This window comes from Schistocerca piceifrons, chromosome 7, assembly GCF_021461385.2.
Source record: "Schistocerca piceifrons isolate TAMUIC-IGC-003096 chromosome 7, iqSchPice1.1, whole genome shotgun sequence".
NCBI lineage: Eukaryota > Metazoa > Arthropoda > Insecta > Orthoptera > Acrididae > Schistocerca > Schistocerca piceifrons.
In genome coordinates, this window is record NC_060144.1 from 174,714,786 (window position 1) to 174,741,258 (window position 26,473).

Below are 26,473 nucleotides of genomic sequence, written 5' to 3' on the forward strand. Positions count from 1 at the left end.
ATGTGACCAGTGTTCCATAAATAGTGTGAAGATGAAAGACAATCTTAAATTGATGCACTGCTTCTTGGCAAGTGTATTCATGTCACAATTGTCAAAGGTCACTGTTTCACTTTTTAGTCTTCAAATCATACTACACATAATATTCAAGATTAAATGCTTCCCCCTTAACATTATAAAAATAAAATTGTAAATAATTTTTCACTCGATTTACAGGCAACACACATTTCAGTTATTAGCAATACTTTTCTTCTTTTTTGTAGCCTCATTCTTTTCTAAAGTGATGGATCAAATACAACAGACAATGATGAGCAATGTGCTCATTATTAAGTTTCTTTACCATAAAATCAACAACCTGCAATGTTATTGAAGACAGTTATATTAAGTTGTTCAACAAAATTCTGCTTCTTATATAAGATTTCAGAATATGAGGATTTTGTGAAGAACAGGAATTACTGAATAATAATCCGGTTCTTGTGACTTGCATATTTTCCACACAGCCCATGGCGCCAGATATTTATTTCCCTAACCATCGATGTCAAGAAACATGCGCATTAGTAGATTCTCTGTAGAAATTTCATAAAGCTCAGGTCATGAAGGTACTTATGTTTTATTGTTACAACTGATTAAAGAGATTATTATTATTATTATTATTATTACGAGTTTAAAGCAAGACTTCACAACAAATGTGCTCTGCAATCAAATGATCAGGAGAGGCCTGCAAGCAGACAGTCAGCAGTCTTGCAAGCAGAGAGTACTGTAGCCCCTTCAATGGCACGGGAAACGCGGTGGTGAGACATATCAACACTTGTATAAATGAGGAAATCGATACCAATGGAAACAATTGGAGAAATCTATGCTACCTTTGTACTGCTTGTCGATTTATACAGATCAATTACTTCATGCTACAGATCAGTGCACATTGAGTGACGGAAGCTTTTTCATTTTCCAATTCAGATGTTCTATGTATCCCGATTCCCCCCCCCCCCCCCCCCCCCAACTAATAAAATCCGTGATAATAATATACTTTGTACAATTTGTTCAATGCTGCTAAGAATGTCACATCCACCTGTGTGCCTCTGATATCCACACTTCAATAGAGCGCTAAAGACTTTGCAAGCTGGATCTTAACTTTTGTCTACCATAACCCATGTAGGACACATTATTGACATGTTTGATAACAGCACCACATGCAACTGTTCTACCTGAAGTGGACATGAACATTCAGCTGCAATTATGAAGTATTCTTTTATTAAATCATCATCTGTGAAAGTGCTCAAGGACTTTCCTAAAATTTTCTAGCTCACCAGAATGACACATTTACGTAATTTTTCTTCCTCGTCTTCTTTCTCTTCTTCAGAGAGGTCTCTTTTCAATTTTAAAACCTCTGACACATGCTCAGGTCTTTCACATTTTCTGTCTCCATATTCTTTGATGTGATAAGGTGTGTAATGCCTTTGTAAAATGAAGTTCCTGAATGAATCTGGTGTTTTAAGATACACTAAACATTTTGTGAACCAATCTTTTTGTCTAAAATAAGATTCCTCGCACAGTAGATTGGAGTGAAAAGACACTGTCAACTTACAGAGTACAGACCCACCATTGCTGATACTGGATGACACTGTCGTGAAAACTGACCCTCCCCTTTCACAGTTGATGCTTCTCCAGTGTTGTTGCAGCCAAATGATGCAGGTACATTTCTGTCACTTCCCAACTGCTCTCCTTGCAAGCTAACACATTCAATAACAGAGAATTGTTATGGCTCTGTTTAAATGGACTAAAGTACTTTGCTGTCAATCCCTCAATTCACAGATAAATGACAGAAAATGATATGAAACGAGGAAAGGAGAATTGTCACTCCAGTGTTGTGACAGTGTCATCATTATTTAAAATGTGCATGACTATTTTTAGCAGGATAGTTAAAAATGGCTCTGAGCACTATGGGACTTAACATCTATGGTCATCAGTCCCCTAGAACTTAGAACTACTTAAACCTAACTAACCTAAGGACAGCACACAACACCCAGCCATCACGAGGCAGAGAAAATCCCTGACCCCACCAGATAGTTAAAAGTGATACAACACCCAGGCAGGTAAAAACTGTAGCTGGTCACTGTAGAAGACATGAAATGTTGTGTGACAAGGGCTTCCCGTCGGGTAGACCGCTCGCCTGGTGCAAGTCTTTCGATTTGACGCCACTTCGGCGACTTGCGCGTCGATGGGGATGAAATGATGATGATTAGGACAACACAACACCCAGTCCCTGAGCAGAGAAAATCTCCGACCCAGCCGGGAATTGAACCCGGGCCCTTAGGATTGACAGTCCGTCGCGCTGACCACTCTGCTACCGGTGGCGGACCTAAAATCTTATGTTTTGTTGGGCCCCCAGCATAGTATACGTCAGTATAAGATATTATGAAAATGAATGCTCCAAACCAGCTGCAATAAGGTAATATGTTTTTTAATATTCAACACGACAGGTCTGTTTTGGCTTATCACCATTATCAAGTGCATCTAGTTGGAAGTGATGACCATACTGCATCTATAGTAAAGTCTGTCTGTCATGTCTCAGTAAGTATAATAGTTCTTGTAGCTACGAAATGTAAAAATACATTTTTGTCAGATATTTTGACAGTTCAGTTTTAATAGTTCTTTACTATGATGCTATGTCAAAGCTATCAAAACACCTGACAAAAACATATTTTCCACATTTAAAACTGTATGGAAAACTAAAATTGGGTGAGGAAATGCAGACTGTATGGACTAAAGTGTGAGCTAGCTTAAACAGTTAGATATATAAAATTTAAAAATGCACAACAGTGCAGAGGAAGTAGACTGACGTCACTTAGGGCACATGCTGCAGGGAGAGGTATTCCACCCACAACCACTCGAGACACCAAATGTGGTGCGTTTGATTTTGTTATAAAATCCACTTTCACTCAGAAAGGTAGGATTTTGGTAGCTGCTAACCCATTGTCCTCAGGTATGTGATGTACTGAGGTAGACAGGTTGACTGTTCATCTCACATCAGCCAGCAGGTCACACTCAGCAAGAACATGGGCAATTATGAGAGAACTGCCACAACTTCATTGAGCGGAGTCGTCCTGACACCAAAGGAAATCGTGGGTAAGTCTGGTATGACCAATGCACAGTCGGCATAGTATGATGCCATCTTTCCGAGATGCCTGAAAAGAAGTATGCCACATCTTGGTGGTGCCCTTGATTGCTCTGAGTTTGCTGAATGTTGGTAGCAGCTGCCGTTCCATATCCCAGGTTTTCAAAATGTGATATTGCAGTTGCTATCATAAGTCTGTGCCTGATGCTCAAGAGTTCAAGTTTGTCTTCTGTGGTTGGTTCTTTAGCTAATTTGTCAGCTCGTTCACTTCCGGGAATACCCAAGTGGCTCGATGTCCAATGACTGTTAGTCATACCAGACCTATGGTAGTCAACTAATAGGTCTTTGATGTCAGCAAGCAAAAAGTTGTTGGTGTAATACTGAGCTGTGTTGTAAGCAGCTCATGGAGTCTCTACAAACTGAGAAGGCTTTTAAGGCAAGAGTTTTAATAGACTGCAGAGCTGGTAACATGCCAACCAGCTCTGCAGTGTATACACTACATACATTCAGCAGTGTGTGCTTCTCGTGCCACCTTGAATGTGCAAAAGCAAAACTGACCTAGTCGCTGACTTTTGGTCCACCCGTGAAGATGTATGTCAAATTTGGGTCGACGTGGAAAACTTAATGTAACAGGCCTGTGAGAATAGTGGGATCAGCATTTTTCTTAGGACCACAAAAGAAGTCTATCCCACCTGATCTAGCCATTTTTGGTCTTTCCCAGCTGGTCAATCCATCTTTGGGCAATTCGTAAACAAGAACTGCTGGTTGCTAAACATAGTTGAGTAACACGGACTGATACACATATTGAAGACTGTGACTACATAGGTCACCAATAGTTGCTGACATCTGATCGTCAATGGTGACATATCAGCTTCCATGATCGTCAATGGTGACATATCAGCTTCCACAGCAGGCCATCTGTAGGGCTCATATGGAAAGCTCTGGTTACCAGCTGCTTGCCACTCTGGTGGATAGGGCCAAACAAGCTCAGTACTGATGTTGCTGCCAACTCTTAAGCAGTACATCCATAGTCCATATGGGATAAAATCAAAGCTTTGTAGATTTATAGAACTTCAAAACAACTGTGTGGTATACACTCCATGAGGTGCTGCTGAGAAAACTGAATGTATGAAGTTTCCTCATCCAATCTGCCTTGAACCGGCGTACATTTGATAAGCATGTTAACTTACTGTCAAGTAAGAGGCCTTAGAATTTGAAAGTTTCAACGACTTCAAGTGTCTGTACACTGAGCTAATGTTCTGGATGTGGGTGCACAAAGTCTACAAAAAATGCACAACATGAGTTTATACATGAAAAAAATTGATATTAATGATTAAGGGCCTAGTTATATACTTTCAGTATGGCTCCTTGAGGTTGACATACTGTGGTGCGCAATAATGTAGAGCTGTAATACCAGCAAAGACCACCCACATACAGCGACTGTGAAACCAAAGGTCCGACAGCAGTCATGATCCCATCAATTACGATAATGAAGAGGGTCATCCAAAACGCTATAGAACTCATATCCACTAAATGAAATATTGTCTGATTCAAGGCCTTGCGCATGGAAGAATAAATAGTTTTGCTCTGTCAGGTGCTTCCACATCAGGAAATTTACATGGCAGTTAAAACATGCAGACACTTTGGCGAAGTGTGCCACAAAACATTCAGTAATGACTGTCGGATTAGTACAGATTTTACTACTGAGGGAGATGCCAGAAATTATTGTACACGGAGGGTGGCCACAAATATGGTGAAATTTACTCCACACTCGGGGGGTGCTGGCTCTCATAGATGATACATACTGCTCCCAGCACACCTGCTTGCAATTTTTTATTACAATTCACACTTTTGCTTGAAGTCTCTTGAATGCTATCAAATGTTCCACAGAAGGATAACATTCATATTGTTGGAGTGCCCTTCAACATTCTCTGACAGCCGCCACAATGTCTTCAGACCACCACACAGCACAGGAGGAATAGGATATCTTAGCTTCTGCAGCGTGTACAGCCATGTCAAAAGTTTCTTGAATAACTCCTTCAATAGCTTTATCTTGACTGGTTTCAAAAGCTGCTTTGGAGGTGCAAGCTTGTCAGCTGGCTTTCTGAAGGGTCCAATGTGGCGCACGTTATATTAGTCAGTAGTCTGAGAAAGAGGGACTGATAGGAAAATGGTTCCTGTCACAGAGGCCATTATGGATGGGCCACTGAATCAAGCATAATACGCTCAGGCAGCAGAGAGTACAATCTACGGCAGAGTATGTTCCATGGGCTATACTGAAATGTGTTGCAGCTCCAATGTTAAATAGGCACACGTCCATTTCTGAAATTAATTGTTCCATTATTTGGTCCTTGTCACCTGTGGTTTTGCTTCAAAGGATTTCTAAGAACCGTGTCTTCTGAAGTGCCACACCAACTATGGAGTGAGTAACCATTAACTGACGGAGTTTTGCCAAGTGGAAATGGTAGCCATTACAGTTCTACTGAAGGAAAGTCAGATTGGAAACTGAGACAGCAGTGAACAGGAAATGGGAGTACAAATAACTATGCTGCTGAGTCACATTCCACCTGAATGTGAGGGTCTCATGGGCTCAACCTCTAAAGGGGATGAAAGCCGGATCAACCCAGAACAGCAGAATTCATTTTAACTTTTGATTTATCCTTCTTATCCCTGCAAATTTTCAATTTCCCTCAGACTCAGGAAAGACCGAGTTCTGCTGCTCTTCAAATAAGAATAAATTTTCATAATACACACCAACTCATCGTAAAACTACCTAATGGAACTTACTTCCTAAAGAATTTAGTCCTATCACAGAAAGTCTTCATGGTAAAAAGAAGAGAGAGTTATCAAAATTATATGTACAGCACCTCCTAAAACCCTCCACCATAATATCTTTAGTGCATCTTGAACACAAACCATTGCTCCTCTGTTTATGCATTCCCTTATATTTTCCACTTCAAAGTAACTCCTCACTGTAACAGTAATAAGAATGTTAAAATTAACCCCAGTTTTTGCAAAGTTTCATAAGTGATTTCATAATTATTGTGTAGGTAAGTATATTGTTCTCTTTACCACTGTTGCTTTGTAGTAACAGTATTAAGATAAGGACTGATTGCTTCTCACTGTACAGGTGACACACTGAGTTGCTGATAGGCACAACAAAGACTTTTATAAATTGAGCTTTCAGTAAAAGCCTTCTTCAGAAAAAAAAAAACCACACACACACACACACACACACACACACACACACACAACTGCTATCTCTGGCCACTGCGTCCAGAACGCAGATCTCGCAAATTGAATACAAAATGGGGTGAGGAAGGGAAACGGATAGCAAGGTATGATTGGGGGGAGAGAAGAGCACTGTCTGGTGGAGCATGGAGGGAATATATCGCAGCAGGACAAGGCTGCCAGGTGCACTGTCAGGAGACTGTGAGAGACAGAGAGGGGGAAGGGGGGACAGAAATGGAGAGAATCAGAGAAGCAAAAAAGATTAGTGAGTGGATTGGTAGGGAGCAGTGCAAAATGAGAGTGAAGGGATGTGAATTGGGAGAAGTTGATAGGACGGAGAGTTCAAAAACTATTGGGTGGAGGATGTGAGAACAGTATGTTACTGTAGGTTGAGGCTGGGATAACCTTGGGAGTGGAGAATATGTTGTAATGACAACTCCTGTCTGCGCAATTCAGAAAAGCTTTTTGTGGAGGGAAGGATCCAGATAACCCAAGTTGTGAAGCAGCCACTGAAATCATGTATGTTAAGTTCAGTTGTATGTTCTGCCACCGAGTGGTCCACTATGCTCTTGGCCACAGTCTGGCGATGGCCATTCATCCTGGTGTGCAGAAAGTTGGTAGTCATACCAATATAAAAATCTGTGCAATGATTTCAGCAGATCTGGAATACAACATGGCTGCTTTCACAGATGGCCCATCCTCTAGTAGGGTAGCATAAGCCTGTGACAAGACTCTGATAGGAAGTGCTGGGTGGGTGGATTGGGCAGGTCTTGCACCAACCCTGGTGCACACAGGGATATGATCCCTGTGGGAAGGGGTTGGGATTGGAAGTAACACAGGGGTGCACCAGCATGTTGTGGAGGCTGGGTGGGTGATGGAATACAACTGTAGGAGGGGTGTGAAGTATCTTGGCTAGGATGTTCTTAGTATCGGGGCATTATGATAGATAATCAAAGTTCAAAAGTACCTGCTTTTCGACAGCTGCCATCCCTAACATACCAAAAAATCCCTCCCTTACAGCCTCACCACCTGGGGATGGCATATCTACAATGTCAGAAACTCCTTTGCCCAATATGCTGAGAGTCTCTCACTGACCTTCACAGACAGGCACTATCCCCCATACCTAGCTTGCAAACAGATTTCCATTCCGTATCTCCGCATTCCTCCCACCACTCCTCAGAACCAGGTACAAAGGAGCACCCCCTTTGCACCCAGTACCATAACCAACTGGAATAACTGAATTACATCCTTTTTCATGGCTTAGATTTAGTAACGTTGACACTTTCCACATCCAAACAGATCTGTCGCATTCTATATTTATGGACCACATATTGTATAAATAAAATCGACACATGGGTGATGAGATAAATATGAACGTTGACATCAACACAGTGCAAATAGTATCATACTCTACCCACAATGAAGAACACAGCAAACAATTTCTAGCTGAGTTGCTTTTCTTTTATGTCTAGCAAGAGACAAATTAGGCAGGTCATTGCTGCAAACTGCATAATGTGTGGATATCTGGACTAAGACGATGGCAAACGCTATATAGTTCACAAATTTTTTTGTCACATATGCTGTACGTTAAAGCTTGCATAGAAGCTTTCAGAAAAAAAAAAAAAGATATGTACATGGTGCCCAGGAGGAATGGAGGGTATTCAGGAACATGATAGGAATGCTCACTTGAAGCAAAGAATTTCATATCAACAGATGCCCCATTCTGAACGGTTTCCGGAGTAAATCACACTTGATGTAAAATTTTTTGGGCTGGTGGTCTGTAAGTATGTCTCTTTCCCACCAAACCTCAATGACATTTCATTCTAGCTCAACCCACCTCTCACTGCCTTCCACCTTTTTGCTTGGGATGTCTTTCTGCTATTAATCTAGCTTGTTGAACATGCAGTTGTCTGTTATGTGTTGTGATTGAAATTGTGCAAGGAGCTGAGAGTGTATTAGAGAGATGCATCGATTAAATGTTTGTACTTATGCTGGCTAAAATATCGTACGTAAACAATGATGTACCTTCACTCATGACATGCGTGATTTTAGAGAGCGTGCATCCATGCAGTTCACAGGCCAGCTTATAGAGGGCACCTGGGTTGGCCCCTGGCATGCTCTGGTGAGCCACCAAAGAAACAGCATTATTTAAGTGATTGTAAATGAGCTCTCAGCCTTTTCTTTACACTGTATTACTGTTGCCCAGTCATTGTGTTCAGTGCTTCACACAACCGGTATCTTACGTGTCCCTCTATGAAGTACTATATTCCATAATCATTTTTGTTCTTGCTATAACACACTTGGTGATGAGTGAGGCTTACTTTTTCTTTACATGTTAGAGTCAGTGCTAAGTCACCCGACAAACATCTTGGTGGAAGAAATACTCCAACGTCTCAATGTCTCATTGTCCTGCAGCAAGCTTTCGCGGCATTAGAAAATTGTAGCGAAATGCAGGAAGATCTGCAGCGGGTAGGCACTTGGTGCAGGGAGTGGCAACTGACCCTTAACATAGACAAATGTAATGTATTGCGAATACGTAGAAAGAAGGATCCTTTATTGTATGATTATATGATAGTGGAACAAACACTGGTAGCAGTTACTTCTGTAAAATATCTGGGAGTATGCGTGCGGAACGATTTGAAGTGGAATGATCATATAAAATTAATTGTTGGTAAGGCGGGTACCAGGTTGAGATTCATTGGGAGAGTCCTTAGAAAATGTAGTCCATCAACAAAGGAGGTGGCTTACAAAACACTCGTTCGACCTATACTTGAGTATTGCTCATCAGTGTGGGATCCGTACCAGATCGGGTTGACGGAGGAGATAGAGAAGATCCAAAGAAGAGCGGCGCGTTTCGTCACAGGGTTATTTGGTAACCGTGATAGTGTTACGGAGATGTTTAATAAACTCAAGTGGCAGACTCTGCAAGGGAGGCACTCTGCACCGCAGTGTAGCTTGCTCGCCAGGTTTCGAGAGGCTGCGTTTCTGGATGAGGTATCGAATATATTGCTTCCCCCTACTTATACCTCCCGAGGAGATCACGAATGTAAAATTAGAGAGATTGGAGCGCGCACGGTGGCTTTCAGACAGTCGTTCTTCCCGCGAACCATACGAGACTGGAACACGAAAGGGAGGTAATGACAGTGGCACGTAAAGTGCCCTCCGACACACACCGTTGGGTGGCTTGCGGAGTATAAATGTAGATGTAGATGTAGAACAATGTCAGCTTTCAGCACTGCTCTCAATTAAGTGGTATTTGTGTTTGTGGTAGTTAACTCTCCATTCAGTGCAACTGTCACCCTTTTTGGCATACAATGATTTGACTGAAGACCAGAACACCGACGAGACACGGTTATGCTAACACTTCCAGGTTTTCCGAATGGGCCATGAAAACCTGTGATGGGCTTTCTTTCTTTCCTGACTTTCACTGGACATTTATCAGCTCTGCCAATCTTACAAAGTCAATCTTATGGAGCCTGCGTTGCAGAATTACACGGTTGAGTCATTTTTGTGAATTTGTCACTAGTACCCCATCATGAATCCTACACCGATCACATTGTGCGTGATGGTATTATTCATGTGGCCCTGGGTAGGGAAGACTGTGAAAATGCACTTCAATGTGAGAACCCGACTCATACTGATGTGCTCAATATAGCACAGTTCTCAAGTGTCACAGCCTACAGGCTGCATGGGGAGAGGTATCTGAAATTGCTCAGCCAACTCGTTAGATACATTGCAAGTGTTTAGGATGATAGGGAAGCTGCTGCAGCAGTACAACCTTCAACTCAGTGCCACGTCGGTTACGGCCACAGCAGCAACAGCCCGTGTCACAGCAGAGTCCATGTGCCCCCCTTCTGTCTTGTTCATACTGCTTCATCCAACGCGAACGTTCAGCATGCCTTAACACTGGGAAGTTTGCAATAAGTGTCAAAAGAAAGGCCACATTGCATCGGTGTGAACTCCTCTGCAAATGTGGCGGACACAGTAGTACCAATGGACATAACTGTATCTCTACAATGACTGCTTCCCCAGATAAATTGTTTATTGACTTGAGTGTGTTTAAAAAACTGCTAAAAATGAAAGTGGGCACAGGAGCTGTAGTGACTTTAGTATATACACAAATGTACATCGACTTGGGCTGTCCTCCCCTCAAACAGGTTTCACGGAAGATGGCTGGCTACAATAAACAGCAGAGTCCAATCCTAGGTCAGTTCTCTGCCCCTGTATCTTACAAATCTGTTGTTGGCCGTCTAACCTACCTTGTTGTGGATCATTCCCATACTGCAGACCTGTTCAGATTACATGTGTTTAACCCTTTTGGTTTCTCACTTGCCAGTGAGGTAAATTTAGTGTCAGATTAAGGTCCATATCAGCAAACTGAGTCCCTCTGGCAGTTTTCAGGCCCACATTACCATGAAAGAGTGTGCCCGCCCTCGTTTTTTAGAGCGAGACAAGCGCCTGTCGCATTGCACAACTCTGTCAAGGCCAAATAAGACCATTTGAAATTGCTCTATGTCATTTTGCCTATTTCTCCCAGTGAGTAAGCTGCACCGCTGGTTATTATTAAGAAGCTGATGCGTAATTCGCCTCTGCGGCGACTTCAGTGTCACGATTAATGCTGTGATACATACATACCATTTGTCCCACCCTGACGAGTTGCTCGCAAAATTATCAGGCGGCCACTACTTTTCCACGATTGATTTGTCAGAAACATAACTCCAGCTCCCCTTGGATGAGCCCATTAGGTGCATTCTCGTTGTCAATACATTTTCAGCCTATGCCAATATCAATGCTTGCCTTTCGGTGTTGCTAGCACGCCAGCAATTTTTAAGCAGTTTTTAGAAGAGCGGACAGTCTCTGTACCTGGCTGCATCAATTACCTCAATGATATCGTTGTTCCGGGTTCTTCCACTGAAGAACAGCTTCGCAATCTCCGATTGTGGTTTTCTGTTTTGCAGTTTGCTGGTCTCAAGTGTAATTTCGATAAATCAATTTTTTCAGCCATCAACTGAGTACCTAGTTTTTGAGGATTCTCACACAGGGGTCGAGTTGTTGTGTCACCATACTGGTGCAACTGCAGCTTTGTCGCAGTCGACCTCCATTAAGAAACTGCAGGTATTTCTGGGTAAAGTTGCGTACTAACGCAAGTTTTTACCAGACGTACCCACTGTAGCTCAGCCACTGCATGTGCTTTTCTCTGGTCGCCAGCTTGTGACTGACCATTTGCTTTGCTTAAATCTGAGCTTCAATCTGCTCAGTGCCTGGTCACTTTTCAGCCAGGTCAGGATCTCATGATGGCTACAGATGCCTCTCTGCACAGTCTTAACATGGTGTTGGCACACAAATACACAGATGGATCTGAACGACCCATTGCTTACGTTTATAAGACTAACTCGCTTTCAGCAGTGTAATTCTCAGAGTGAAAAGGAGTATTTAGTGGTTTTCTTGCATGGTTATACGTTCCATTTAATCAGGGATCACAAGCTGTTGGTTGCTCTTTCTAGCCCTTCAGTTTTTGTGCCGGACAAGTAGTGCATCGTTTGGAGTGATGGGCTCTCTTCTTCTCCCATTATCAGTACAGATCCATTACCAGCCGACAGTGCGACAAGCCAATGCTGATGCCTTATCTTGCCTTCAAATCGAGCTGGACCCAGCATTCAATAGGACGAATTGGTTTGTTTCTATTTAGATATTGAGAACCATAGCACGATCAATGGTTTTCCCATCACTAGTGCCATGATGGCATCGGTTGTCGTTGCGGATCCTGTACTTAGTTGGGTCCTCTCTTTTTGCATGTCAGTTATTGGGGGATCTCTCGAACCAAAGCTTTGGTCCGCTGGCATGTGTATTGGCTGAGCATAGATGGGAACACTAAGCGGCTTAATGCCACTTGCAGTCACTGCGTCAGCAACTGGCGGCCCCGCGGTCATCTTTTTACGCCCTGGCCAATACTGCAGCATCTGTGCGAACATCTATATGTCGATTTTGCTGGGCCCTTCCTAAATCATTAGTGGTTCATTGTAGTGGACACCTATTCCAAGTTTCCCTAGGTAGTGTGTTGTCCGTCCATGGCCACGGCTGCCACTATTTCGGCCTTGTCTAAAATTTTTGCAACTGTGGAACTTCCATGTATCTTGGTTGCCAATAACGGTCCCCAGTTTGTTTCTTGAGAATTTGAATCTTTTTATCACGCTAGTGGTTTTTACCATCTCACAGCTGCCCCGTTTCATCCTCAATTTAATGGTGAGGCCAACCTGTTGAAGTATGTATCTAGCAGGTCCTGTGAAGCTGCTTTAGGCCATTTTTAGAGTTGGTACCATTTCACTCCAGTGGGGGACAAGAACCCAGTGGAGCTGCTATATGGACTCCATTCCAAGGACACTCCTTCACCTGCTGCATCTGATATTGTGACAGCTGGCATTGCCAGCTCTGTGACGGTTCTGCTCGGGTGCACCTATTTGGGTTCGTGGTTTAGGCTATTGTAAAGTGACATACGACTGGGAGAGAGGTGTGCTGACCATATGCCCCTCCATATCCATATCCAGTGGCACCTGCAAGCTGAGGATGACACGGCAGACAGTCGGTACCATTGGGCCTTCATGGCCTGTTCGGGTGGAGTTTAGTTTAGTTTTAAGTGTTTTTTTTATGTATGTATGTGGTTTTCCCACCCCTAGGAGGAAGGAGTGATGTACGTGCCCCATTTCGGAGAGCACATGTCTATACAGTTCACAGAACCGCTTATAGAGGCCACCTGGCGAACTCTCTGTGCACAACCTGTATCTAATGTGTTGCTCTATAAAGTACTACGTTCCATACATTGTGTTCTTACTATAATATAAACTAATGAAGAATATGCAGATATTATGCATATTTATGGCTTCTGCAACAGTAGAGCTCCTGCTGCTACCAAAGAATACCATCGGTGCTTCCAACATGTTGAATTCATGATCACAGAGTGTTTACCAGTTTTCAGTAGACTGCATAAGCAGGTATTCTTCCAGGTTCCCATTTTTGTCCTGACTGTGTAGGTCAATGAGCAGAGACTCTCTGTTAAAATGGGTGCAGCACATTCCTACCACAAGCACATCTCAATGTCTCATGAACATTGAAGGCCAAACATTAAATGCGGAAAACTTGTACCCATTTTGCATATAGTGCATCCACAATCTTCACATTGGTGACAATGCCACAGGACATGAATACTGTCACTAGTTAAATGGCAGTTGTGATGTGTGTCGATTAACACTATTCACTGATGAAGACGCATTTACACGAGGTGGAATCAATAACACAAGTAATAATCATCAATGGTTGCAGGAAAATCCACACCCTACAGTGGAAACCAATTTCCAAGTTAATTTTTTAGCCAATGTTTGGGGTGGCACACTTGGTAATGTCTTGATACATCCAGTCATTGTAGGAGAGCAAATGATTGGACAGAATAACTTGCATCTTTTGGAAATTTTGTTTGTTGACCACCTTAAGGATGTTCCTGTGGCCAAGTAGATTCAATGTACTTCCAGCATGATGAAACCCCTCTACATCTTACCAGACATGTGAGAAAAAGATTTCAACCACACGTATCCTGGTTGCTGGATTGGTCATTGTAGTACAATTAACTGTCCACCAACACTGCCATTACAGTTTTGTTTATGGGTTGAATGAGGTATAAGATACACAAACGAAAGGTGAATATGCAAGATGAACTGCTTTGCCGCATTATGGACACTACTGCCCTCATGAGAGAATGCCCAGAGGCACTCGAACAAGCAACACTAACATGTGTCCCAAGAGTGCACATATGTACTGAAGTTGACAATGAGGTGAAAAACAGCTGTGATGTAAGGTGTATGATAATGCTTAGAGATGAATGTGTTAAAAACACGTATTTTTCAACTGATACTTCGTAAAACACATGTTGTAATGTTTACTACCTGTGTAAACCTGACGTTGTACTGAAAAACATGCAAAATATATAACAATGTACCGTTTGGAATAGAACACATGTCCATAAGTAGTTTTTTTCTTCATATGATTGCTCCCATTATATCTTTGAATATTAACCATTCCTCCTGGGACACCCTATATGTGGGATCCTGTTTAAAAGATGTGAGCATGGCACATTACACTTTCTTTCTTCTACAGAAAAGTGTAGTGTAATTCATGCAACCAGCTTTTTATTTAGATTCACAAACATTAGTCTGTGAACAAATGGTTGTAAAGTAACAGTATTTTCAAAAGAAAGTTTAATTGTTGCTAGACATTTAGAGCACCAAATCATGCTGCCTATATGAATATGAGCATACACTGACAGGTCTCCGTCTCACTCATTCTTGGGTAAAAATAGGACTGTTTTGCTGCCCCAGCATGGGTCTCAGCATTTCTACTCAGTAACTATTCCTTCCTTCATTCTGTTTTAGTTTTCTGAATCTTTTATTTTTTGTCTTGTCTATTTTTTCCTACCACATCCCCCCCCCCCCCACCAAACACACACACACACACACACACACACACACACACACACACACACACACACACACGTAATGCACTTAGCTTTCCCCTCTTACTCACTCTTGCACAATGTTTTGACTGTAATCTCTGCCTTGATTATTACCCTGTCTTTCGCCTTTAAGTCTTAAGGTTTTCAAATCTCATCCAGTGCAGTCCCCAACAACCAGTCTATCCTTCTCGTCCTATCTGGTAAGTAGGTCAAAGAAAGCTTTGTCCCTGAACTACAACACAGATTTCAGGACCTCTCTGTAGAAAACTTCATGCAGGAAGGAATCGATGCAGGTTTCCACAATATTTAAGAGATAATTATCTAGGTGTTGGAGAGCACATCTTAAGATTTAAGACACACCATTTCTGTGACACGTCGAATGAAATTAACCAAAATACACAACTAAAACAAAAGTTCAATCTTTGTAAGACAAGTGGGCAAATGATTGAAGCACACACATAATATATAGAGACAAACAAAAGAGTGGAAATAGGGATTAGGAGGGAGAGAAGGAATTGGGTATATGAGCAGATACAGTTATCAGAATAAACAGCAAGATGGGAGAATATAAAGAAACTGTACAATGTCATCAAACGGCTATTAATGAAGAACTTAAGATGTGAAGTACCTGTTGAGCAAGAATGGGGTGACGATTACGACTCATCAGCTACAGCTTCAAATGTGTGAGGAGCACAGATGATACAGTTCTTCTTGAGGGTATGCAGCTTTACTGTATGGTTAAATGATGATGGCGTCCTCTTGGGTAAAATATTCCAGAGGTAAAACAGTCCCCCATTCGGATCTCCAGGCAGAGACTACTCAAGAGGACATCGTTATCAGGAGAAAGAAAACTGGCGTTCTACGGATCGGAGCGTGGAATGTCAGATCCCTTAAACGGGCAGGTAGGTTAGAAAATTTAAAAAGGGAAATGGGTAGGTTAAAGTTAGATGATATAGTGGGAATTAGTGAAGTTCGGTGGCAGAAGGAACAAGACTTTTGGTCAGGTGAATACAGGGTTATAAATACAAAAATAGGGGTAATGCAGGAGTAGGTTTAATAATGAATAAAAAAATAGGAGTGCGGGAAAGCTACTACAAACAGCATAGTGAACGCATTATTGTGGCCAAGATAGACACAAAGCCCATGCCTACTACAGTAGTACAAGTTTATATGCCAACTAGCTCTGCAGATGATGAAGAAATTGATGAAAAGTATGATGAGATAAAAGAAATTATTCAGGTAGTGAAGGGAGACGAAAATTTAATAGTCACGGGTGACTGGAATTCAAGAGTAGGAAAAGGGAGAGAAGGAAACATAGTGGGCGAATATGGATTGGGGGTGAGAAATGAAAGAGGAAGCCGTCTGGTAGAATTTTGCACAGAGCATAACTTAATCATAGCTAACACTTGGCTCAAGAATCATAAAAGAAGGTTGTATACATGGAAGAATCCTGGAGCTACTAAAAGGTATCAGGTAGATTATATAATGGTAAGGAAGAGATTTAGGAACCAGGTTTTAAATTGTAGGACATTTCCAGGGGCAGATGTGGACTCTGACCACAATCTGTTGGTTATGAACTGCAGATTAAAACTGAAGAAATTGCAAAAAGGTGGGAATTTAAGGAGATGGGACCTGGATAAACTGCCTAAACAAGAGGCTGTACAGAGTTTCAGGGAGAGCGTAAGGGAACAATTGACAGGAATGGGGGAAAGAAATACAGTAGAAGAAGAATGGGTAGCTCTGAGGGATGAAGTAGTGAAGGCAGCAGAGGATCAAGTAGGTAAAAAGATGAGGGCTAGTAGAAATCCTTGGGTAACAGAAGAAATATTGAATTTAATTGATGAAAGGAGAAAATATAAAAACGCAGTAAATGAAGCAGGCAAAAACGAATACAAACGTCTCAAAAATGAGAACAGGAAGTGCAAAATGGCTAAGCAGGGATGGCTAAAGGACAAATGTAAGGATGTAGAGGCTTATCTCATGAGGGGTAAGATAGATACTGCCTAAAAGACCTTTGGAGAAAAGAGAGCCACTTGTATGAATATCAAGAGCTCAGATGGAAACCCAGTTATAAGCAAAGAAGGGAAAGCAGAAAGGTGGAACGAGTATATGGAGGGTCTATACAAGGGTGATGTACTTGAGGACAATATTATGGAAAGGGAAGAGGATGAAGATGAAGATGAAATGGGAGATACGATACTGCGTGAAGAGTTTGACAGAGCACTGAAAGACCAGAGTCGAAACAAGGCCCCGGGAGCAGACAACATTCCATTGAAACTACTGAGAGTCTTGGGAGAGCCAGTCCTGACAAAACTCTACCATCTGGTGAGCAAGATGTATGAGACAGGTGAAATACCCTCAGACTTCAAGAAGAATGTAATAATTCCAATCTCAAAGAAAGCAGGTGCTGACAGATGTAAAAATTACCAAACTATCAGTTTAATAAGTCACAGCTGCAAAATACTAACACAAATTCTTTACAGACGAATGGAAAAACTGGTAGAAGCCGACATCGGGGAAGATCAGTTTGGATTTCAACGAAACGTTGGAACACGTGAGGCAATACTGACCCTAAGAATTACCTTAGAAAATAGATTAAGGAAATGCAAACCTACGTTTCTAGTATTTGTAGACTTAGAGAAAGCTTTTGACAATGTTGACTAGAATACTCTCTTTCAAATTCTAAAGGTGGCAGGGGTAAAATACAGGGAGCGAAAGGCTATTTACAATTTGTACAGAAACCAGATGGTAGTTATAAGAGTCGAGGGACATGAAAGGGAAGCAGTGGTTGGGAAGGGAGTAAGACAGGGTTGTAGCCTCTCCCCGATGTTGTTCAATCTGTATATTGAGCAAGCAGTAAAGGAAACAAAAGAAAAATTCGGAGTAGGTATTAAAATCCATTGAGAAGAAATAAAAACTTTGAGGTTCGCCGATGACATTGTAATTCTGTCAGAGACAGCAAAGGACTTGGAAGAGCAGTTGAACGGAATAGACAGTGTCTTGAATGGAGGATATAAGATGAAAATCAACAAAAGTAGAATGAGGATAATGGAATGTAGTCGAATTAAGTCGGGTGATGCTGAGGGAATTAGATTAGGAAATGAGACACTTAAAGTAGTAAAGGAGTTTTGCTATTTGGGGAGCAAAATAACTGATGATGGTCGAAGTAGAGAGGATATAAAATGTAGACTGTCAATGGCAAGGAAAGCGTTTCTGAAGAAGAGGAATTAGTTAACATCGAGTATAGATATAAGTGTCAGGAAGTTATTTCTGAAAGTACACTCCTGGAAATGGAAAAAAGAACACATTGACACCGGTGTGTCAGACCCACCATACTTGCTCCGGACACTGCGAGAGGGCTGTACAAGCAATGATCACACGCATGGCACAGCGGACACACCAGGAACCGCGGTGTTTGCCGTCGAATGGCGCTAGCTGCGCAGCATTTGTGCACCGCTGCCGTCAGTGTCAGCCAGTTTGCCGTGGCATACGGAGCTCCATCGCAGTCTTTAACACTGGTAGCATGCCGCAACAGCGTGGACGTGAACCGTATGTGCAGTTGACGGACTTTGAGCGAGGGCGTATAGTGGGCATGCGGGAGGCCAGGTGGATGTACCGCCGAATTGCTCAACACGTGGGGCGTGAGGTCTCCACAGTACATCGATGTTGTCGCCAGTGGTCGGCGGAAGGTGCACGTGTCCGTCGACCTGGGACCGGACCGCAGCGACGCACGGATGCACGCCAAGACCGTAGGATCCTACGCAGTGCCGTAGGGGACCGCACCGCCACTTCCCAGCAAATTAGGGACACTGTTGCTCCTGGGGTATCGGCAAGGACCATTCGCAACCCTCTCCATGAAGCTGGGCTTCGGTCCCGCACACCGTTAGGCCGTCTTCCGCTCACGCCCCAACATCGTGCAGCCCGCCTCCAGTGGTGTCGCGACAGGCGTGAATGGAGGGACGAACGGAGACGTGTCGTCTTCAGCGATGAGAGTCGCTTCTGCCTTGGTGCCAATGATGGTCGTATGCGTGTTTGGCGCCGTGCAGGTGAGCGCCACAATCAGGACTGCATACGACCGAGGCACACAGGGCCAACACCCGGCATCATGGTGTGGGGAGCGATCTCCTACACTGGCCGTACACCACTGGTGATCGTCGAGGGGACACTGAATAGTGCACGGTACATCCAAACCGTCATCGAACCCATCGTTCTACCATTCCTAGACCGGCAAGGGAACTTGCTGTTCCAACAGGACAATGCACGTCCGCATGTATCCCGTGCTACCCAACGTGCTCTTGAAGGTGTAAGTCAACTACCCTGGCCAGCAAGATCTCCAGATCTGTCCCCCATTGAGCGTATTTGGGACTGGATGAAGCGTCGTCTCACGCGGTCTGCACGTCCAGCACGAACGCTGGTCCAACCGAGGCGCCAGGTGGAAATGGCATGGCAAGCCGTGTCACAGGACTACATCCAGCATCTCTATGATCGTCTCCATGGGAGAATAGCAGCCTGCATTGCTGCGAAAGGTGGATATACACTGTACTAGTGCCGACATTGTGCATGCTCTGTTGCCTGTGTCTATGTGCCTGTGGTTCTGTCAGTGTGATCATGTGATGTATCTGACCCCAGGAATGTGTCAATAAAGTTTCCCCTTCCTGGGACAATGAATTCACGGTGTTCTTATTTCAATTTCCAGGAGTGTATTTGTATGGAGTGTAGCCATGTATGGAAGTGAAACATGGACGGTAAATAGTTTGGACAAGAAAAGAATAGAAGCTTTTGAAATGTGGTGCTACAGAAGAATGCTGAAGATTAGATGGATAGATGACAAAACTAATGAGGAGGTGTTGAATAGAATTGGGGAGGAGTTTGTTGCACAACTTGACAAGAAGAAGGGACCGATTAGTAGGACATGTTCTGAGGCATCAAGGGATCACCAATTTAGCACTGGAGGGCAGCATGGAGGGTAAAAATCGTAGAGGGAGACCAAGAGATGAATACACTATGCAGATTCAGAAGGATGTTGGTTGCAGTAAGTACTGGGAGATGATGAAGCTTGCACAGGATAGAGTAGCATGGAGAGCTGCATCAAACCAGTCTCAGGACTGAAGACCACAACAACAAAAACACAGTTGTATTAGGCTAAAAGATAAGAAACATTAATTAAACTCTTTAAAAAAAAGAAGAGTGTTCTGGCCACGAAATAAATATAGATATGACAAAGGAAATTTGAGTAAATTTTCGGAACATGGAAGAGCCTCTCTTTGTAGAGGAGCAGCAGGTGCAAACTGTTAACTCACTGGGTAGTGTGATGGCAGAAGATGGTGGAGCTAGAGAAGATGCGGAGAACGACGTAAGAAAGGCAAATTCTATCATAACGCAGTTGTATACAAAATGGCAGAACAGAACCATCATGCACAAAACTAAAATTTGTATTGTTAATGCAAATGTGAAGGCTGACCAATACACCAGTGAAAGCTGGAAAGTAGCCAAGAAAATAACATCACAGTTACAGAGCTTCATAAATAGGTTTCTCTAGCCCATCACGACTGGTGTCCAGAAAAAAAAGTAATGAGGAGTTCTGGAGGAAAACAAACTTGATATGAGAGAAAGTGGAGACTGCTGGGGTGCACACTGAGAAAGCAGGAATGGACCAATCGACCAGGAGTAGAATCGAATTCACAGGAAATGAGAAAGAGAGGCAGGCCCAGATGAATGAGGAAGAGGACTGTGGTAAGGGAAGCAACATCAAGTAAGTCAACAACATATTAAGTCCGCTGATACATAACGTGCTTGCCTTAAAATTCTCAAAGGACATTCTGAGGTACATTAAGGTCTACAAGCCACATTCAAATGCAGATCTTGAATGAAACCACAAGAAGAGAAAAATTCTGTAAATACCAGTTAAATCAGTTGGTTTACCTGCTTGCTGCTGCTGTTGCTGCTGCTGTTGTTCGTATTGGTCAGCAGAGTTCATGAGGCTGGTTACTAGAGCACTAATTTCAGGGTTGTCAGTCAGCAGATGGTTTTCCTCTTGGTTCCGCTGTTGCTCTCGCTCTTGCTGTTGGGCTGACAGCTGCTGCTGCTGCTGCTGCTGCTGTTGTTGTTGTTGATGGTGCTGTGGCTGATGGTGTTGTTGCAACAACGAGGTAAGGCATGCATGGCTGGGCACTGCTGGTGCTGGTACTTGTACTTGATTCTGAACTTGAGTTTGAGGTGCTTGTTGTTGCTGCTGTGACTGCTGTAAAAGCAACTGCAGCTGTTGGTGTTGTTGTTGCTGTTGCTGTTCTTGATGAGGCTGTTGCTGCGACTGGAACATAAATGTGGGATTATCATTTTTAAGAGGAAAATGATAAGTTACTATAAAATTCTCTTTTCTGAACATGGCACGAAACATTTGTCAATATGTAAATAACAGTCCAGCAACACTCCTTACGCAATTATCAATATCCACTTGAGCAGTGCGTGCTGGGAACAATGTGGGAATCCTCGTCTGTAAACTTGTAGAAGATTGTAGTGTCACAGACTACCTGGTACCTTCCTGCAATTTCTTCTAAAATGATTTTGTATTTTGTGAAAGAGTGATCATTGCGCTGTCTGGCATTTGTGGTGGTGGTGGTGGTGGTGGTGGTGGTGGTGGTGGTGGTTAGTGTTTAACGTCCCGTCGACAACGAGGTCATTAGAGACGGAGCGCAAGCTCGGGTTAGGGAAAGATTGGGAAGGAAATTGGCCGTGCCCTTTCAAAGGAACCATCTCGGCATTCGCCTGAAACGATTTAGGGAAATCACGGAAAAGCTAAATCAGGATGGCCGGAGACAGGATTGAACCGTCGTCCTCCCGAATGCGAGTCCAGTGTGCTAACCACTGCGCCACCTCGCTCCGTCTGGCATTTGTGTTGTTATGGATGAGTATGGCATTAATGGAATTAAAAAGGGGAAATCAGGTGTCTTCACAATGCTTCCCCATCTAGAATAGCGCTATGTGTCACTTTTAATTTAATATCCCCCGTCATAGATTATCAACTGTGCTGCAGACTATCACATCATAAGGTATTGCACAGAAACTGGAGATTTAACCCAGGATAGATTACTAGAATGGCATATCTTTCCCTTGTTGGTTATATACTAATAATAGAACTTTCTTCCACCAATATTTGAGCAGGTTACTTCACATACAAGTGTCAACACATTAGTGGCCTTTGTTACAAACTGTAATGAAAACACAAAAAAAGTTGTAACTGTAAGGAATAACAATGGATGACAACTGAACAAAATTATTCAACAAACTTAATTCACAATCTGAGTCACTTGTTTCATTGACTTGCCTTAGCCAGTAATCTCGACAATGCCCAATAATGGTTGTGAGTCTCACAAGTGGAGAAAGGCAAGGGTAACTGAGAGATCAGAATAACTCTCTCAAGATATATCATCATCCATCTAGAGGGGAGGAAAGTGTATATGTTACAGATTGTAAAGTACATAGATGTCCACACGCACACAGCCATAGCTTACAACACAGTATAGAGTGGCACCTTTCAACCAAAGATGTTTGCAGGTAACAGCATAAAAACATTGGTACCAAATGATATTTTTAGACGATCCTGACTTTTTAAATAAACACAATATTGCATAGGGTGGGTGTAGGGTATGGGCTTCAGGAAACTCACTTTCCTAAAGGGCAACACGTATCACTGGAACAAAGAGAAAAGAGGTGTCTGTATTCAACAAGACAGTGGTAATGAATTCTATGGTGCATTAATATGAAGAGGATAGACTGCTACTTACCTCATACAGCAGGCATTGAGTTGCGGGCAGGCACAACGAAAATACTACTAAACATTTTAGCTTTTAGTTAAGAGAGTCCTTTTTGGTCTGAAAGCTTAAATATTTATCAGTCTTTTCATTGTGCCTGTCTGAAACTTAACGCCTCCTCTATGTGCTGGACGACAATCTATCCTTTTCATACTGCTGTTGTTCCATCTTGGGCATTTGGCTGCTTGCAAAAGTCCACTGGATAATGTCTGTACGAACTGCAATACCAGTTAAGAAGGGATGACTTCTATATGAGGTGGGAGATTGGATTTGGAGGGGGGAATCTGTTGCACTGCTAGATTCATATTCATCTTTTTTCCCCCCTTTACCACTTTTAACTTGGTTGAGATGTAGCAAGGTGAGAAACTGGGACAGAAGATGAGAGATGAGCAAATCATTCTGTGGCCCATAGCTCTGCCTCCTCCAGTTTCTGACTGATGTCAGATGCAGGATAGAGACAGTCTGAAAAATAGGCCCCGGAAAGCAATGAGGAGAGCTGTCAAGTAGGTCACTGCTGGCCAGAGAGGAGAACAAAGATTCCCAAAACAGTGTTGAATTAGTAGGGGAGATGAGACAGATGCCCCATTATTCTATGTTGGAAAGCAATTCCTCATCTGTCTGCAATGTTAGGCCGCAGAGAAATATTAGACCCCGTACCATATTAGGTCTCTTGTGAGATGTAACTGTTATGGAAATGATGCCAATCTTCTCACAGGAGGTAATGCCTTTGAATTGGGCATTGGTCGCTGGTTTGATGAGGAGTAAACTGTCGCATTTTGTCAACTGTAGCTTCTTGCTCAAATTTATCTTTGGACACTCTATAGGAAACAATGATTTGCAGCCAAAACGGACTCACTATCAGTCTTGGTGCAAACCAGGTACTGAGGAAAGTATTTCCCCCCCTTTCTTTTGGATTTGTTTTCTTCACATGGTGTGGCCAGAGAGGGAACATCTTAGGCTCACATTTTCTGTATTAAAATGATCTCCTTCCAGTAGGGCTGCTGAAGTCTTTTTCAGCCTCTTCATCGTGAGTTGCACACCACTGTGCCAGCCACTTTGACCAGAGATTTCCCTATGGGTGGAACACTGCTACAGTGACACTGTTAACCACCACTTATGCCCCGGACATTACAGGCATGGATGGTGATTTCTCAGCTTCAATATTAAAAGTGTGATCTTGTTTTCTCGTGGCACTACCATCGCACTTGGTTTCTATGTTTCATAAAAAGGTAGCCTGAGAGGTAACAAAAGGCTGAAAACCCTCAACTAAGGACCATACCATTTGTTACCTGGGTACCAGCAAAAACTGGCCCAATGCCTCAATCGTATGGTTAGTCACGGACAATACTTGCCACACAGAGGACTTAATAATTCTGCAACTTCCACCACAATCTTAATCAACAGCACACAAATATTCAGTTTATAAGATGTGTCTAAAACACAGGAATATAGCAACATTTTAACAGAACAACTTTCTATCAGTACAGTACATGGTCTATTTAAAAAACATCATCATCCAAACAGGCCTTGAAGGCCCAACAGTACTAACCATCCACTGTGTCATCATTCTCACCCCTTAGGTATCACCAGATGTGGATACAGAGGGGCATGCGATCGGCACACCACTCTCCCGGCCATTGTCAGTTTTCCTGACCGGTGCCACTGCTACTATATCAAGTAGCTCCTAAACTGGACTCAGAAGGGGTTAGTGCACCCCACTTGCCAACAGCACTAAACAGACACGGGCAGTGAACCATCCAAGTGCTGGCCAAGCCTGACAGCACTTAATTTCGGTTATCTGATGGGAATCAATGTTACCACTGTGGCAAGGCCATTCGTACTGTCTGTCACAACAGTGGCTAAAGTCTGAAACATCCTACATATGTTACTCCTAAGACTTTCAGCCTTCAGTGAGAAACAAGAGTTCTTTATGTGAACTAACAACTGCTACTGGAATAACCTGCAACTAACAACAGATAATTTTAGCACTTTAGGTGCAAAACCCCTTGGTTTTTAGTGCCTTACTGTCTTCACTATGATATAAGTACATTTAAAATACATAATACACACACAAATCATGAAAGAGTGTAAACAGAAACTAGAGTCTCTGTTGAAACTACAGTTAATAGTGAAGTGTAAAAGTGGTAACACTTATGAAACATTATTCAGATGGAATGGATAATGATGAACCACCCACCTTATACACACAGAAATATCTTGATAATCTGAGCAAGATTCTGAATACTACACAAAATTTTATAACCTCAATATTACCTAAAACAAGGGATAAGTAATGCTTTCCAAAGCCAACAACTGCTCACACATCAGAATATAAAATTCAATCAACATATGGTGCATTCCAACTGGTATGCCAGAATTTCCCTCACGCTGGGAGTTCTCCCTCAAAGATGGTGACCATGTCTCATCAGCCTGTCTCCTATTCTTAACCCCATTAGTGTTATCCCTTTCCACCACAATTCCTCTCTCTCACGCGTGCTCTAATGAAGCTGAGTACTACACCTCCTTGTGGAGGAATGTACTCACCACCCACCTCATAAAGCAAAAATATGACTGCAGAAATCGAGATTATAGGAATGAGCCTCTTACCAGCTGCATCGGAAAACATGTTAGTGCTTGATTAACGGGAGCTTAGTATGGGACCTTGAATCAAAAAGCTAAAGGCCCTTTTCTTTGAGGGTTTCAAAAACACTGCTTCACAATTGGCACCTTTCCTCAACTGGAGGTAGCATAGCGAAGGTGGAGGTACAGGAGGACTAACACTGGAAAGAATTACGACACCTTCTGTTAACATAATATACAACGACAAAATAAGCAAACAGGATCTTTCCCGACGACTTGACCCAATGATACATTGAACTTTGTGTGTTTGTGTGTGTGTGTGTGTGTGTGTGTGTGTGGGGGGGGGGGGGGGGGGGGGTCAAAACGTCACTCTTTTTGTTACAGCAGTTAACAGCACAGAAGCAACAGAGGAGAGAGTGTTCTATTGCTGTTTAACACAATTATCTGTTCTGGTTCCATAGTCTCAACTGACATGTTAGTCCGAAATGGAAATGAGAATGTGAATGGACGGACAGAAATGATACATATTAGGTTTGCACTGAGAAATCTGTATGTGTTAATCTGAATTGTGTGCATCATATTTTTAATTTTTTAGCGCGTGTGTGTGTGTGTGTGTGTGTGTGTGTGTGTGTGTGTGTGGGGGGGGGGGGGGGGGGGCACTATGCTCAGTTGCGTATATTTATTAAGATTGCTGTGTCTCATACATGAAAAACTACTCCAGTGACCACATCAAAGAGATATAAAGTCAAGATCTTTACCAATTATACTCAGTTTGAATTGCTCAATGGAAGACGTCTGAGCGCAGACACAGTTTTGCTCCTATTACTTAAAAAGTGCTTTGTTGATTTCATCAAAGCACTGGCACAATTATCATATATAAAAAGACAATTTCCATCATGGCAGTATTAGACTCACAATTGATACCGCCAGAAAACATCCTACAAATGTTGCTCCCTTCAATATGTACAACAGTTTATGTTTTGATGAAGCAACAAATGCAGTCGTGATGGTGCCTCCATTCATGACAATCATTGGTAACGAATACAGGTGTTCGAACTTTCTTACATGGTGACTTTGAGTATATTTGTTAATGTTCTCTACTACCCAAAATTATACATTTTCAAAGCTTCTGCTCCAGCCCCCCCCCCCCCCCCCCCCCCCCCCCACTAACACACACACATACATACAGAGGGGTCAATCCATAAAAAAATTATTGTTTATTATTTTGAAATGGTTGCT

General features: G+C 42.7%; 1 protein-coding gene across 2 annotated transcripts in view; it reads right to left on the reverse strand.

The window, feature by feature from the left end:
- The window catches only part of LOC124805206 (putative mediator of RNA polymerase II transcription subunit 26), a 289,089-nt gene that overhangs the window by 167,800 nt on the left and 94,816 nt on the right, over positions 1 to 26,473 (reverse strand). For both annotated transcript variants that reach the window (XM_047265702.1, XM_047265703.1), the window contains one exon: positions 20,766 to 21,153. In XM_047265702.1, coding sequence (XP_047121658.1) covers positions 20,766 to 21,153 — 388 coding nt within the window. The remainder of the gene's footprint in view (positions 1 to 20,765; positions 21,154 to 26,473) is intronic.